The 15576-nt window shown below is 45.8% G+C and overlaps 1 protein-coding gene across 8 annotated transcripts in view; it reads left to right on the forward strand.

The window, feature by feature from the left end:
* Window positions 1-15576, forward strand: part of LOC147123042 (serine/threonine-protein phosphatase with EF-hands 2-like) — an 87723-nt gene that overhangs the window by 61712 nt on the left and 10435 nt on the right. For 6 of the 8 annotated variants that reach the window (XM_085964164.1, XM_085964147.1, XM_085964182.1 and 3 more), the window contains 6 exons: window positions 1670-1706; window positions 1798-1947; window positions 6990-7370; window positions 8839-9024; window positions 10264-10406; window positions 15331-15437. In XM_085964164.1, the coding sequence (XP_085820290.1) occupies window positions 1670-1706; window positions 1798-1947; window positions 6990-7370; window positions 8839-9024; window positions 10264-10406; window positions 15331-15437 (1004 nt within the window). The remainder of the gene's footprint in view (window positions 1-1669; window positions 1707-1797; window positions 1948-6989; window positions 7371-8838; window positions 9025-10263; window positions 10407-15330; window positions 15438-15576) is intronic. The other 2 variants (XM_085964191.1, XM_085964208.1) reach the window with 2 other exon arrangements.

The raw sequence follows: 15576 nt of genomic DNA on the forward strand, positions 1-15576 counted from the left end.
CCTCTCCTGATCACTGTCTAGTGACCATTTCTGGAACTGTGTATAGAAATTTATGGCACACAAGGAGGCCATGCACTCCAAGGTCTCTCTGTTCCTCTACACTTCTCAGTATCCTACCATTTAATGTGTATTCCCTTGCCTTGTTAGCCCTTCCCAAATGCATTACTTCACTCCTCCAGGTTGAATTCCACTTGCCACATTTCTGCCCATCTGATCGGTCCATTGATATCTTCCTGCAGTCTACAGCTTTCTTCCTCACTATCAACCACACGGACAATTTTTGTATCATCTGCAAACTCCTTAATCATGCCCCCTACATTGAAGCCTAAATCATTGATATATACCACAAAAAGCAAGGAACCTAGTACTGAGCCCTGCGGAACCCCACTGGAAACAGCCTTCCAGTCACAAAAACACCCGTCGACCATTACCCTTTGCTTCCTGCCACTGAGCCAATTTTGGATCCAACTTGCCACTTTCCCTTGGATTCCATGGGCTTTTACTTTTCTGACCAGCCTGTCATGTGGGACCTTGTCAAAAGCCTTGCTAAAATCCATGTAGATTACATCAAATGTGCTACCCTCATTGACCCTCCTTGTTACCTGCTCAAAAAGTTCAATCATGTGGGACATTAGATGAAAACAGGATTGAGCTCAGCTCTAGTGCTTTCCATCATGAAATAACCTGCCAACGCTCATTGTCAAAGCCTAGACATGAATAATAGTTACTTGAGTAAGGTACAGGAAGGTGAGTGGCTACTGTGGAACCTCTACACAGCAAGGAGTCAATACCTTAAAAGAGGAGGAAAAATTGGCAAAGAAAGGAAAACATGAACTGTTACTGTCTCTTTTGAGGTCCTAGATTTTCTTAATCAATTTCTGACAGACTTTGAAACAGCTGGAATAAGAGGTCCATAGGTTACTAATCTGGGATATAGGAACAGGAGTAGGCCATTCAGCACCCCCGAGCCTGTTCTGCCATTCAATTAGATCATGGGTGATCTGTATCCTAACTCCATCCAACTGCCTTGGCTCCCTATCCCTTAATACCCTTGGCTAGCAAAAATCTATCGATCTCAGATTTAAAATTATTAAGCTAGCATCTACTGCTTTTTGTGGGAGAGAGTTCCACACTTCTACCACCCTTTGCGTGAAGAAGTGATTCCTAACTTCTTTGCTGAATGGCCTGGCTCTGATTTTAGGGTTATGTCCCCTTGTCCTGGACTTCCCCACCAGCGGAAAAAGTTTCTCTCTATCTACACTATCAATTCCTTTCAAAATCCTAAAAACCTCAATCAAATCACCCCTTAACCTTCTACATTCCAGGGAATACAAGCCTAGTTTATGTAATTTCTCCTCATAATCTAACCAGTGGAACCCTGGTAACATTCTCGTGAATCTGCGCTGCATTCCTTCCAAGGCCAAAATTTCCTTTGAGGTACGGTGCCCAGAACTGTACACAGTACGCCAAATGTAGTCTAACCATGGCTTGGATGAATATGGATGGGGCATTGCAGTATTCAGTTTATAACTTGATGCGCAATGTTTTAGATAACCAGATACTGGATAGTCCAAAAATACGTAATAGAAAAGGCATATATTACAGCAAACCATCCTACATTTCTTGAAATATAATTATTTCAATACCAAGTTATATTTTACCATTTCAGATATGGTTTCACAAAGGAAGTAATGCAGAAATACCAGGTAAGCATTTGAACTATTTCTGTGATTTATCCTTGATGGAGTAATCTTTGAATACTTTCTGTACAGCTAAGGATTTTTATATTTGCTTTAGGTGCATGGAAGTAGAATACTGAAGTTAATACAGAGCGTTTTCAGTTGGTTGCCATTAGCCACTGTTATAGATAGAAAGGTATTGATTATACACGGAGGTATTTCAGAAACAACGGATTTGGATTTCCTGGGCAAGATTGACAGACACAAGGTACAGTTTAACCATTTAAGATAACTAAATATATCTCATTTAAAGTCTGAATTATTAAAAGTTATTCTAATTACTTTTATTTTGCAAAGAATCCCTGGATTTGTTTTCTTTTGATTGTCACCATTCTTATTTAAGTATGCTGGAATATCCAGGCGACTCCTAGTAATGTCAAGTTATCTATCCCTTCCTATTTCTCAAAGATAACTCTTAGATAATGACGTATTAGATGAGTATTAAACCAAATCTGAGTCCAAAGTGACTTGAACTGGGCCAAACAGGTTAATTCATCTAATATTAAAATTTGGCAATCTCTTTAAAATAAATGGTGAAGGAGCAAAATACCTCTTTATACATTTAGACTGCTATTATAGCAGTTACTTATAGCTAGAGCCATAGCAACAGGGATTAACATATTTTATTTAAAAAATGTTATCTACCAGCTGGAGACTTTCAATGGTTGTTACAAGTGTCTGATTTTGTTGGTATTAATGAATGAAATATAATCGGATATCTAGAAACCTAGTAGGGGAAGGTAGACACCTTTGTGGTAAATATCCACCTATCTGATCCCGGTCATAAGGAATTAGGATAGTTAGCTTATAGTTTTGATATACCTACCCAATCCCTGGCTGTTTAGCTCTGCAGGGTGGAAGGGAGATGTCCGCACACTGATGATTTGTTTGTTTTATCCCAGGGAGTTGAAAATGGTGATTGTTCTCACCTATGCTCCTTAGTGAATCAACTCTGTACCTTTGAAGAACAGTTCCACCTATGCCAGGAAACATGAATTAAAAGCACCATCATTTTAATTTGTATACCATTGTAGGAATAGGTGTATTCCTAACCAAATCACTGAGGTCGACTCAGGAGAAACAATCCAATAAGTCTTTAATGAAGGATTTGACGAAATACAACAAACAACATAGATTGATGCAGGAGTGCCGTGGAACAGGTCTTTTCCCAGCGGGGACGCCACGAGGACTGACTAGGCAGTCCGGAGGTTTGCGCGATGACATCATCTCATTGCTCGCGTTTCCCACGCTTGGGGCGTCACGTGACGTGCGTCGTGATGTCATCGCGTTTACCCGGCACCCGGCATTGGAGCTGGCCGTTGCGGCCGAAGTCGCGGGAGCGGGAGGCCGAGCTGGGCCGGCGATTGCCGCGGGAGCGGGAGGCCGAGCTGGGCTGGCTCGCGTTTAGGTGAGTCACGTGATGCGCAACGTGACGTCATTGCGTTAGGTCACATTCTTAAAGGGGCAATGGCCCGAACAGGTAAACTATATATATATATATAAACACATAGGTAAGTTAAAGGGAATTATGTATAATAAGTAAGGGACACTCGGAGGTACCGCTACATGCGCCCCCCCAGAATTCGCTTTAATGAACGACAAAAGGTGAGGTAGACTGACGAGCCTGTCCGAACGACTCTTGCAGTCTCGAGGCGGAGACTGTTGGGTGGCTGGTGGTCAGGCGGACGATCGTAACTGATGTGCTGTAACGACGATGGGTGGTTGGTGGTCACGGCGGTCGTGCTGTCTGAACTTGGCAGGCGAGGTCGAAAGGTGCTGGTCGTGAGCGGATCCTTGCGTGCGTCGCGGCGAATAAAATGCATCCAGCCGTGCGAAGGACCGTGGCGTCATGGCGAATAAACGTATTCAGCCATGCGAAGGACCGTGGAGATGCGTGACTTCTGCAGCCCGTGGGCCGAAGTGGGCGCCGGGGCGAAACAGCAGGCCGCGTCATAGTGATGGGCAGGTTGGGCAGACGCGGACCATGGCTCTGATGATGTTGGAAAAAGTCCCCAGTCTGACGAAATCTGCAGGAACGCCGAACGGGCGATCCAGGAGGACTTGGCGGTGAACTCGCCGACAGGTGAGCAAACTCTTCGGCAGTCTGGAACGCACAGAACGGTGTGTGCTGTAGTGCTAAGACAGTAACACAAAAGAGCGTGAACCATTGCTGCGTTGATCAGTGATCGGTGATGACAGCAACTTTTGCGTAGCCGATTGCGGCCGCGGGATGCCCGTTGGACCCGTCGTCGATGTTTGCAGCGACAGTAGATGTTTGCGTTTGTTGAGGGGAACACTGTAGAGAGGGCGGCAACGCTTCGAGTTGTTGTTGATTTAGGGGGAAAACTGCTGGGAGGGCGGCAACGCTTCTAGTTATTGTTGATTTTGGGGGGAAAACTGCTGGGAGGGCGGCAACGCTTCGCTTTCGCGCCGAAAAGCATGGTATAAAACACAACCAGCAGGCTGACGGGCTGGTGCGTCGTCGGCGAGGAATGAGTCTTCGTGTTTCACGAGGGATGGGTCCTCGCGGTTTGCGAGGGATGGGTCCTCGTGGTTCGTGAGGGATGGGTCCTCGTGGTTCGCGAGGGATGGGTCCTCGTGGTTCGCGAGGGATGGGTCCTCATGGGTCGCGAGGAGTGCGTCCTCGTGGTTCGTGAGGGATGGGTCCTCGTGGTTCGCGAGGGATGGGTCCTCGTGGGTCGTGAGGAGCGAGTCCTCGTGGCATCTCCGCGGGGGCGCGCTCCGATCTTGAGGACCCGAAATCCTGCGGAAACCGCGCTTGGAGGGATTCATACTTGCTGTTGTGTTGGGAGCTGTCGTGGAGGCGGACGATCCATAAGGTGGTAGAGCTAATGAATACGGAGACCTCGTTGGTCTGCGCCGCATCGATGTTCTTGGTGAACGGGGCTTCTACCTGAAGAAAGCATGCGGGCGGTTGCTGCTCCCTGAATTGCGGTAGCGACAGCGAAACGGCTGAGGCTTCCATGGCGTGCTTCTTTTGTGAAAATCGTTCACAAAAATCGGGGTCCGGCTGCATTACATTCGTGAAAAACGGGATCACCTCCAGGCTGCGCTTCCTTTGCGAATACGTTCGCAAAGACGTGGTCACCATACGTCATTGGTCAGCAATTGTAGGAATTGGTGGTCGTCGGTTGTTGTTCGCCGGTTCTTCTTCTGTGAAAGCGTTCACACGAATTCGGCTGCGCACGTTGGTCGTCTTCTGTGAAGACGAGGTTCAGGCTGTGCGCTGCTTCCGTGAAAAATGTTCGCCGATTCTTCTTCTGTGAAAGCGTTCACACGAATTCGGCTGTGCACGTTGGTCGTCTTCTGTGAAGACGAGGTTCAGGCTGTGCGCTGCTTCCGTGAAAAATGTTCACGGAAAAAACGGGGTCACCAATTGTTGGTTTTGATGAATTCCCGTCCTCACATCGTTGGGTCACCAATGTAGGAATAGGTGTATTCCTAACCAAATCACTGAGGTCGACTCAGGAGAAACAATCCAATAAGTCTTTAATGAAGGATTTGACGAAATACAACAAACAACGTAGATCGATGCAGGAGAGCCATGGAACAGGTCTTTCCCCAGCGGGGACGCCACGAGGACTGACTAGGCAGTCCGGAGGTTTGCACGATGATGTCATCGCGTTTGCGTCGTGACGTCATCGCGTTGCTCGTGTTTCCCGCGCTTGGGGCGCCACGTGACTTGCGTCGTGACGCCATCGCGTTTACCCGGCACCCGGCATTGGAGCTGGCCGTTGCGGCCAAAGTCGCGGGAGCGGGAGGCCGAGCTGGGCCGCGGGAGGCCGAGCCGGGCTGGCGATTGCCGTGGGAGCGGGAGGCCGAGCCGGGCCGGCGATTGCCGTGGGAGCGGGAGGCCGAGCTGGGCCGGCTCGCGTTTAGGTGAGTCATGTGATGCGCGACGTGACGTCATTGCGTTAGGTTGCGTTCTTAAAGGGGCAACGGCCCGAACAGGTAAACTATTATATATATACATAGGTAAGTTAAAGGGAATTATGTATAATAAGTAAGGGACACTCGGTGGTACTGCTACACCATAACATTAATATATTGACATTGGGTTAATTCAGATTGGATTCAAATTTAGTATTAGTAGCGCTAACATTTCAGGTCCACTCAAGCCAAACACTCATTTCTGCTACTGGAACTATTCAGCACCCCTATACTGGCAGTATTTAGGTGAAGTTTGCATGTTTGAAACAAATCTGCAGGATTTTAATGAATTTGTCCACTTAATGACCAATGTATTTCTTCTCTTCTTAGGCAGTCCCTCGGAACCGAGGATGACTTGCTTCCACACTAAAAATGAGTTCTCAGGTGACTGATGAGTCCAATGTGGGACCTACAGTCTCAATCACAGGTGGGGCAGACGGTGGTTGAAGGGGCGGGTGGGTGAGGTGCTTGGGTTAATGTGCACTCCTTCCGTTGTTTGCGCTTGGCTTCCGCTTGCTCCCGGCGAAGAGACTTGAGGTGTTCGGCGCCTTCCCGGATGCTTCTCCTCCACTTTGTGTGGTCTTGGGCCAGGGATTCCCAGGTGTCGGTGGGGATGTTGCACTTTTTCAAGGAGGCTTTGGGGGTGTCCTTGAAGCATTTCCTCTGCCCACCTCGGGCTCTCCTGCCGTGTAGGAGCTCCGAGTAGAGCGCTTGTTTTGGGAGTTTCGTATCGGGCATGTGGACGATGTGGCCCGAAACAAAATGGCAACTTATTACATAAGAGAAAAGAAAGACTTGTATTTATATAGCGCCTTTCACGACCTCAGGATTCACCAAATCACGTTACAGCCAATGAAGTACTTTTTGAAGAGTAGTTACTGTTGTAATGTAGGAAATATATAACATATACTGGTTAATCTTCAGTGGTATTTCTCACAGTTGTGTTTAAACTGACTTGTCACTTTAAAACCACAAAATCTGATTGCTGTAATGAGACCCATTCTGAAGTTAGTCACCCCTACAGGTTTAACAAAAAAGGCCCATCCTGAAGATAGTTAGAGGCTAATTGCCATTTCTGAGAAAAATGACTGATTTTCTTTATTTTTAAGACACTACTTCTTCACTGGTTGGTTCCCTGTCTGTTCAGGTGTGAGTAGTTGCTGCTTTATAAATATATTTAAGTTAATCAGGTGCAAGTGTAACAGATGTGCGACTTTTAAATTGATGGATGCATAGATAGAATGCAGATACACTACAAGACTGCTTCTTTCTGAAAACAAACTCATCTGTCTATGACAGTACGTTTCAACCTTGAGACCGCCCAAAAGGAAAAGGGTTGAATGGAATAAGCAAGTCCGGGATCAGGTGCAATACTTCAGTGGGGACAATGAGCAGCGTATGAACCAGCCCGATCAAACTCCGAGGAAGAATTCAACGTCTGACATCTTTAACCTTCATTCTCACACATACAAGAGTCAGAGGAGGAAGAGTTCTGGCACAATGTGTGTTAAAAAAAAGGAAATCACTACAAGAGTGCGACGCTCAGTTGAAGAGGAATTAGAAAACTGTCGTAGACGGGTGGGCTTCAGTAACACATATGATGAATCTAAAATGTCACTGTCCAGGTTAGATTCAGATGCTGATGAAATCCTCGACTCAGATGACCATGAATGGAAACAAGTGAGTCCTGTTATATATATATATATATATGTATGTGATTATATGCATTGGTTTATAAGATATCAATTATAAAAGATTGATTTGTACCGTACTATAATGATGCCCGTACATTTGTCGCAGACAAGAGATATTTCTTCACATAAAAGGTGCTCAACAGGTGTAAAGAGTTGCCAGGATTGATGGCCAAGGCCAGAACACTAGACACATTTTAAAAAAAAATAGCTGTAGCTGGCAAGACAGTAGGATTGAATCAAATGGGCTGAAAATCCTTCTTCATCTGAACCTGTCTTGCGATCTGTTTAGAGACTAGTGACCCTGAAAATCCACGATGGCCGCATGCAGGCATAAATGCCAGGATGCACCCATCTGAAAACCTCCAGTGTTAATTCGATAAAACTTCTGAGTCAGGGGGATGGCCATTCACTTAAATACAAATTCAGCGCCCGTTGAGGAGGTCATGTACCATGGGGCTGATTGCACGGTGGAGGAAGGGCGAGCGTGCTTGGTTCTCCCTCTCACCCCACCTCAGAAGATTATCTTATTCCTTAAGCCTACTTTGTAAGGCCCTGCCCCAGCAATGGCCATTAGAAACCTTGATGTTAGAATGGGAGCTGGTATATCTCGGTCCCATCCATACTCCCACTGGACTTATGGTGGAAGTACGTCAGACAGGCTGGCGATGTTTGGAATGTAGTGGCTTCTGATGTTGATTGAGGTTAAGTTTGCATTGCTGGCCTGCTTACAGTCACATACAGCCCATAAGTGTATGTTTTTCAGTGATACCATTCACATGTTGTTTGGGTTCGGTACAAAATCAGAGTTTTTTTATATTTGCAGTGACAAATGTTTTAGTGACTCCTAACATCACAAAAAACAATAACTACTCATCAGGGGAAGGGGAAACACAATATTTGTGAAAAACAATACTTAAAACACAAGCTTATCAGGCAAGTAAATAACTTTTATATGTACTATGCCCCTTCTCTGCAGTAATCTCCTATTTGCTGAGCAGTTATTATTTTAAATGAGGTCCAGAAGGTGCTAAAATGCTTGTGAAAGTGCAAGGTTTCCCCCAAGATGTTTTCCACGTGACACCACTCTGCACTGGAACGCAGAATTGTGGAATCACCCCTAGATTGTATGTGGCCTGTGGAGTGGGCTTAATGGGCCAAGTGGCTTCTCCGGTTCCATGCTTTATGTTCTAATATTTAAATTTTTTTAATTTGTTCTTGGGCTGTCGGAGATCCTGGCAATTCTTGCCCATCCCTAGTTGCTCTGAGGTGGTGATGGTTGGCCTTCTCCTTGAACAGTGGCAGTTCTTGTGCTGATGGTGCTCCCCACAATAGTGTTAGGTAGGGAATTCCGGGATATTGACCCAACAATGATAAAAGAACATGAAAGGGGCATCAATAATTTAAATGGTTTAAGAACTCATATCATGGGATTGAAAAGTTTATTTTCTCTCGAGATTGTGGACATTTTATGGAGTGACCCAATGCATCAGGAAGGCTGTATCGCAAACACGGTCAGAGGAGGTGGGTGCTACTTTGGACCTGATGTGACCGAGAAGATTCTACAAAAACATGATTTGCAGCTCTTGATCAGGTCCCATGAGTGTAAACAAGAGGGCTACGAGTTCTGCCACAACCAAAAGGTACGAATAAATCTCCATGAAGCCCAATGAGAAAGAAACATCACCACAAGCACATACTTAAAGTATGATTGGCAGTAGTTATGTTGCCCACTTCATGTTAACACAGAGTTTTGGTCACAGTCCTAGTATAACTAACAGGCTCCAAACTAGGCTACTGACTATACATACAGGTAATGAGCTTCCTCAGGATAAGACTGACAGTATGGTATAACTCCTGACACTGGGACACTGAGCAGGATAAACCGGAACACAAACTTAACATGAGACTAAAGAGGGCCATTTGATCAAATTGACCCATAGTATGCAACTGAACAGTGCATCACAACAAAGAGAATGAAGGTTGAGATTTAATCAGGCTACCTGTTTGTAATAATAAGAAAGGTAATAAGACTTGCATTTATATAGCGCCTTTCACAACCTCCGGACGTCCCAAATCATTTACAGGAAATGAAGTACTTTTGTTACTGTTGTAATGAAAAAAAGATCAGTTGATTGTAGCACTCAGTAGAACCTCATATTACAATCATGCATATACTCAGGACACCTAATCCCAATTACAATTAGGCAGCAGTAATCACCAGTGTAACACTGTACAGCTTAAACATTTCACCAGCCAATTGTAATTATGGAAGCTCTGGCAGAAATGCAGCAGTACGGCCAGAAAATAGTTTGGGATCCACATAAGGGTTGAGAGGTAGAAACGTTATCCATTACAAGGCCAGTGACACGGGGTTGGGGGAGGGGATGCTCTACATTGAGTCCTTGCGACCAGTTCGCTCAGTGTTAAAAGGCATGCTGGCCTTCTCAGTGGCATTTGTGAGACCAACTTGGGGGCCCAGACCAGGGATGTGGCCTAGACCCTTGAAGATTGAAACTGGGTTAAAACATTTTTTTTTATGTGAACCTCCTACAAAGGAGACCACTGTGGGCCAAAGCTGACTGGCCCCAACAAAACAATGTCCCCATGGCCTGGGAATCAAGGCCTCATTTTATGGCATCTTGGGGCAGGTGGGCACCGGCTGCCCATATATGCGAGATGACCTCCCCTAACTCCACATACTCCAGTGGGATGGCAACCAATTTTGCCGGCAGGCATGATCCCGGCATAACTGAGAAATTTATTAGCCAAGTTGTCTCCATTGTTGAAAAAGTGCCTGAACTGTATAAGTTTTGTTTCTACAGCATGATTACACATTAATTTCCTTCATTACATTATTACTCTTTTTTTTGTTAATACAGGTCCTGACCATATTTTCTGCTTCTAATTATTATGAAGTTGGCAGTAACAGAGGAGCTTACGTGAAGCTTGGTTCCGACCTTGTTCCTCATTTTGTACAGTATCAAGTCAATCAAAGTACTCGTAAGCTAACCCTGAGGCAAAGGTGTGTAAACTCGTAAGCTAAGCAATCACCTCCTCATAATGAATGTCAGACAGGAATATCCTACAATATGCTGCAAACAATCTCATAGCACTCTCCTTTCTGTAGCCAAATACTATATAGTTGTATGTACTTTTGTCACAATATAGTATATTTGATGGGGGGTGTGGGGGGGAAAGAGAACAGCAAATGGCTTCTTAACAGAATTGTGTGCTCCTCTTTCTGTCTATTTCTTGTTTAATTTCAGGTGGTGGGTGGTATGGCATGGTGAGGCAGGGAAAAGAGCTGCCGGCTGCATTTGGGGTGCAAGGAAAATGCGGCCTTTAGTGGTTACTTTTCCATTGCCTCTCCCAATCACTCATTCTTCCCCTATCCCCATCATATTTCCTCCCTGTTTACATTTTTTAAATTCATTCATGGGGTGTGGGCGCTGCTGGCAAGGCCAGCATTTATTTCCCATCCCTAATTGCCCTTGAGAAGGTGGTAGTGAGTCCCCTTCTTGAACCACTGTAGTCTGTATGGATTATACTTCCTCGTTATACCTACTCACTATTCCCTCGCCTCCCTCACTCCCCCTACCTCTTCCCCTTTGAACTATCCAGTCAAACCCTGCATCTCTCCCTCCCCTTTGCTCTGCTGCCACTCACCTCACCCCTCTATTCATTCACCACCCCCCCCCCCACCACTCCCATTCACTTTCCCCAAGGTCAGATGGTGAGAGGCCAGACATCCCTCACCCTCAACCTGTCCTCTCTGTTCCTATTCCTCCTTTCATATCGGCTTCCCTCACAGAAGCTTTGTTTGCTGTTAAAATTCAACATTCTTTATTCTCATTTGATTGTTATTTTAAAGTAAGAGACTGCCTGTTTTTCTTTCTCGGTCTCATAGGTGTTAGCAATTAGAAGCTTTACCTTTTCTAACTGTCAACATTGCTGAAAATAATTAATTGTCTTCAAAATTCAACTAAGTTAAAGGGAACTTTAAACTCCATTTAAGAACCGCTTTGCGGAACACCTCCGTTCAGTCCGTAAGGGTGACCCCGAGCTTCCGGTCGCCTGTCATTTCAATTCACCGCTCCATTCCCACTCGGACCTCACCGTCCTTGGCCTCTTGTACTGTTCCACGGAAGCTCAACGTAAACTCGAGGAACAGCACCTCATCTTCCGATTAGGCAGTCTGCAGCCTTCCGGTCTCAATATCGAGTTCAACAATTTCGGATCATAACCTCGGCCCCTATTTCATTTTCACTTATATTTTTCCACTCCTTTCCCCCCCCCCCCCCCTTCCTTTTGTTTCTCTCTCACACCTGGCAGCTATCTTTTGCCCTGCCAGTACACTTTACACCTAATCACAGCCTATTACCATCTCGTCTAGCTTCTAATCTCTTTTACTTCTTTTGGTTCTTTTATTCTTTTGTCCGATCGCAGCCCTGCCTTCGATCTAGTTCCTTTTCTCTCCAGTTTTGAAGAAGGGTCAAACCCGAAACGTCAACTCAAATTTCTCTCCACGGATGTTGCCTGACTTGCTGAGTTTTTCCAGCATTTTCTGTTGTTATTTCCATTTAAGAACTGCTGGTTAGACTGTTAAATGCCTGGTACGAATGGGCAGAGCATGTGTGCACACTCTTCCCAATTGTACCTGAAAAGTGCAATTGAGATCCTCCAATGTAGGAACCTTATTTGCATATTTAAGCAGCCTTTTGTCAGTTTCAGCTGAATGGGCGGCTCATCCATTTACAGGTCCGCCTGAACAATTGCATCAGGTGGGCCTTCCGCATCAATGGGGCGGCCAAGGTGTCCCCTCCTCATTTTCAATTGCCGGCCACCCATTTTTCAGGTGAGAAATAGGCAACCAGCATTTGAAAATCACCCCGAATGTCTCTCCCTCTCAAAGTAATATACATTCTGAAGTTTAAAGAACACACAATCTATAACAGATGTGCAATTAGAATATTGCTTTTTCTCTTGCGCTCTCTCTCTCACACACACTTTCTCTGCCTTAAAATAAACACTCAATTTTACCCAAATAAAGCTTTTGAAATTTGTTGTCTACTTTTCTTTCAAATAATTTTGAAATAAAAACTAGCAGAAATTGCTAGAAACTATAGAAAAATATCCCATCAGTATTAATGCCAACTCTCACGATTTAATCGTGAGACACGCAATTTGTAATGAAAATTCAGCCCAACTCGCAATCTTGCGATTCACCTCAGAAAACGCACGATATTAAACTTTGTCTGCAAAAATGTTGGTATGCTGAGCAAATTTTGGTTTGTGTGTGCCCCGCTGTAGATTATGTGGAGGAGTCCAACTCGCTTGGCATGCTGGGAGATGTCGTTTATTCTGTTTAAAGACAGTAAACTAAACCTACACAGAACTATACCATCAACTAGTCCAGGCAGTGGGCGGTCGAGGGACGTCCTGCCTGCCTCTCTTCCGCGGCCACGTTTGCACCCGGGTGGCCCTGGAGATGGAGCACGCAATGTCCGCCGGCAGGCACTGCAGGGCATCATCACCCCCAGCAACCAAACTTTAATTTAATTTATTAAGTTTTATTTAATGGATTTTTAAGTTACAGTTTGTTTATGGACCAAACGAGCACACAGAGGGCACTGCACAGCTTGTCACACATGTGTGTGTTTAACAAGTGCCTTATTATATTTGCGGGTGGACCGACGGGCGGGTGTTGCAGACACAGACGGTAACATGGCGGCGGCTATGTTGCAGCAGCTGCTGGATCGCATTGAACTTGCCAAACTTCCCAAAAACAGTGACCAAGCTTGAGAAGCTCATCACCGACAAAGAGGCGGACATAAATGTCCTAATAGCCAAACATGAGCGTTTTGAAGTTAACAGCAGTAAGTCATGGGCAGAAGTGCATTCCTGCCGAGCCAGAGGGGGTAGGCCTCTAGCTGCCATAAGTATCAGACACAGTACAGGTAGACTACCCTTTATCCGGACTTCCGAAAACCGAAACCCTCTAAAAACCGAAGGTTTTTTCGTTCAGCGTAAGTCGTGCGTACGAACGAAAAAACCGGTTTTTAGAGGGTTCCGGTTTCGGAAGTTCGGATAAAGGGTAAGTCGTGCGCGCGACCCCCCCCCCCCCCCCCCGCGGACCCCGCCGGCCCAGACAACCGCCGACCCCGCCAGCCCCGACAACCGCCGACCCCCCCGCGGACCCCGACAACCGCCGATCCCCCCCCGCGGACCCCGCCAGCCCCGACAACCGCCGACCCCCCCGCGGGCCCCGACAACCGCCGATCCCCCCCGCGGACCCCGCCAGTCCCGACAACCGCCGACCCCCCCGCGGACCCCGACAACCGCCGACCCCCCCCGCGGACCCCGCCAGCCCCGACAACCGCCGACCCCCCCGCGGACCCCGCCGGCCCCGACCCCCGCCGACCCCGACTGACTTACGCTGAGCGTCAGCGTAAGTCGTGCGCACGACCCCCCGCCGACCCCCGCCGACCCACCTTACGAAATCCGAAATTCTCCTTTATCCGAAACTCGGCTGGTCCCGAGGTTTTCGGATAAAGGATAGTCTACCTATATTTGTTTTGCTTCATCTAGGCTGAGACATTTGCCCTTTTTTAAAATAAGTATCAGCCTCCGGATTATTAAAGGAGCACTATACTTTGAGTTACTACATTAAAAAAAAATAGATTGTGTTAGTTCAATTTGCCATTTCTATTCTCAAGAATTACTTCAAATTTTATTTGGTCAGGGTTGTGTTACCCCAGTTAAGGATGCATTCACTCCTGTTCTTGTCGACCTCCATTGGTTCCCTAACCTCCAGCACAATTTAAAAATTGTTCTCCTTTACAGCTCTGCCCATGGCTTTGTTCTCTGCAATCTCCAACAGCTCTTCCATCCAGAATCCATCTTCTGCTCTTCTCATTTTAGTTTGCTGTGTGTTGTCCCACTCTACACTACCATCGGTGGCAGAGTGTTCAGCCATCATGCCACTGCTCTTTGGGATTCTTTCCTGAAACTCTTCTACCTCATTGCCTATTTATGTACTTTCAAACACCTCAACCCAACAGTGACTTTGCCTTTGGTCACATACTATGACTTCTCTCTTGGTTCCTGCCCAATATTCCCAGATCTCCTGTAAAACACATTGGAACAATTGTTCCCTAACATGAGCTATGTAAGGTGGTAAGTGAAGATGCAAGGGAGAATTGGTTCAATCTAGTGTACCATTTGACAGTTAGCTGGTGTAGCATGCGTGGATGACTGAGCTGGTCTCTTGTGTACCTAAAGCATTGGCTGTGGAATGGTTGTGGATGAAGATTTTGCAGGGGAAAAATATCAATTTTTATCATGACAAACCAAAATGGCTTTAGTGACGGCCAAATGTGCTTCCTGTCCGGGAGCAAAGGTCACGGAATGCGCTTCCTGTCTGGGAGCAACAGTCAGCGAGGGGTCGGGAAAAAATACCAACTCAATTTCTTACCAAATCTCATGATTTTTCAGAGTTTGTCTCATGAATTATGAGACAGTGGAGTTGGCATCACTGCATCAGCTATTGAATTAATTTCCCAGGATGCATCAGGTACCTTGAACATATTCAGAATGATGAATTCAAATTCAGCTCACAACATCACAGCTCTGGGCAAAAATGTCAAGTTGAAGCCCAGGCTTATGAGAGGCTGAGGCCTTCAAATAAAAAAACTGAATGAAGATGTTAAAATGGCCATTTCTCCAAGGATCCCGACGATCTTCTGGCAGGACTCCGGGAAACCCCTGCGGAAATTCTTTCCCAATGAGCTTTATGCTTCCTATTCCAATGTCTGCTATATTATCATTAAGTCATTAGACATCCAATTTTATATCACTGACTTCTAACTATACTCTCCTTAACAATTTCTGTGTGTTATTTGATGTGCAAATATATTCTAATCAACAACAATGTTTCTTTTATCCAGGGTGAGTAGAGTTGAGAGGTCAGCATTAGGAGCTCTGCGGGAGAAGATTTTTGCCCACAAATCCGACCTCATCAGCGCTTTTGAGCATTATGACAAGAATAAAACAGGTAGGTTCACAAAATCCAGTTGTAAACAAACAGCGATTTATTTCACGTAATTTGACCCAAGACTGGTGACCCAACTGAATGATGGTCCAGTCCATTGATTAACACCTCTCATTTGCTAAAGAACTAACTGTAAGCACAA

The sequence above is a fragment of the Somniosus microcephalus genome, chromosome 2, assembly GCF_052327205.1.
Source record: "Somniosus microcephalus isolate GS21.2 chromosome 2, FLI_Smic_1.0, whole genome shotgun sequence".
In the NCBI taxonomy this organism is placed as follows: domain Eukaryota; kingdom Metazoa; phylum Chordata; class Chondrichthyes; order Squaliformes; family Somniosidae; genus Somniosus; species Somniosus microcephalus.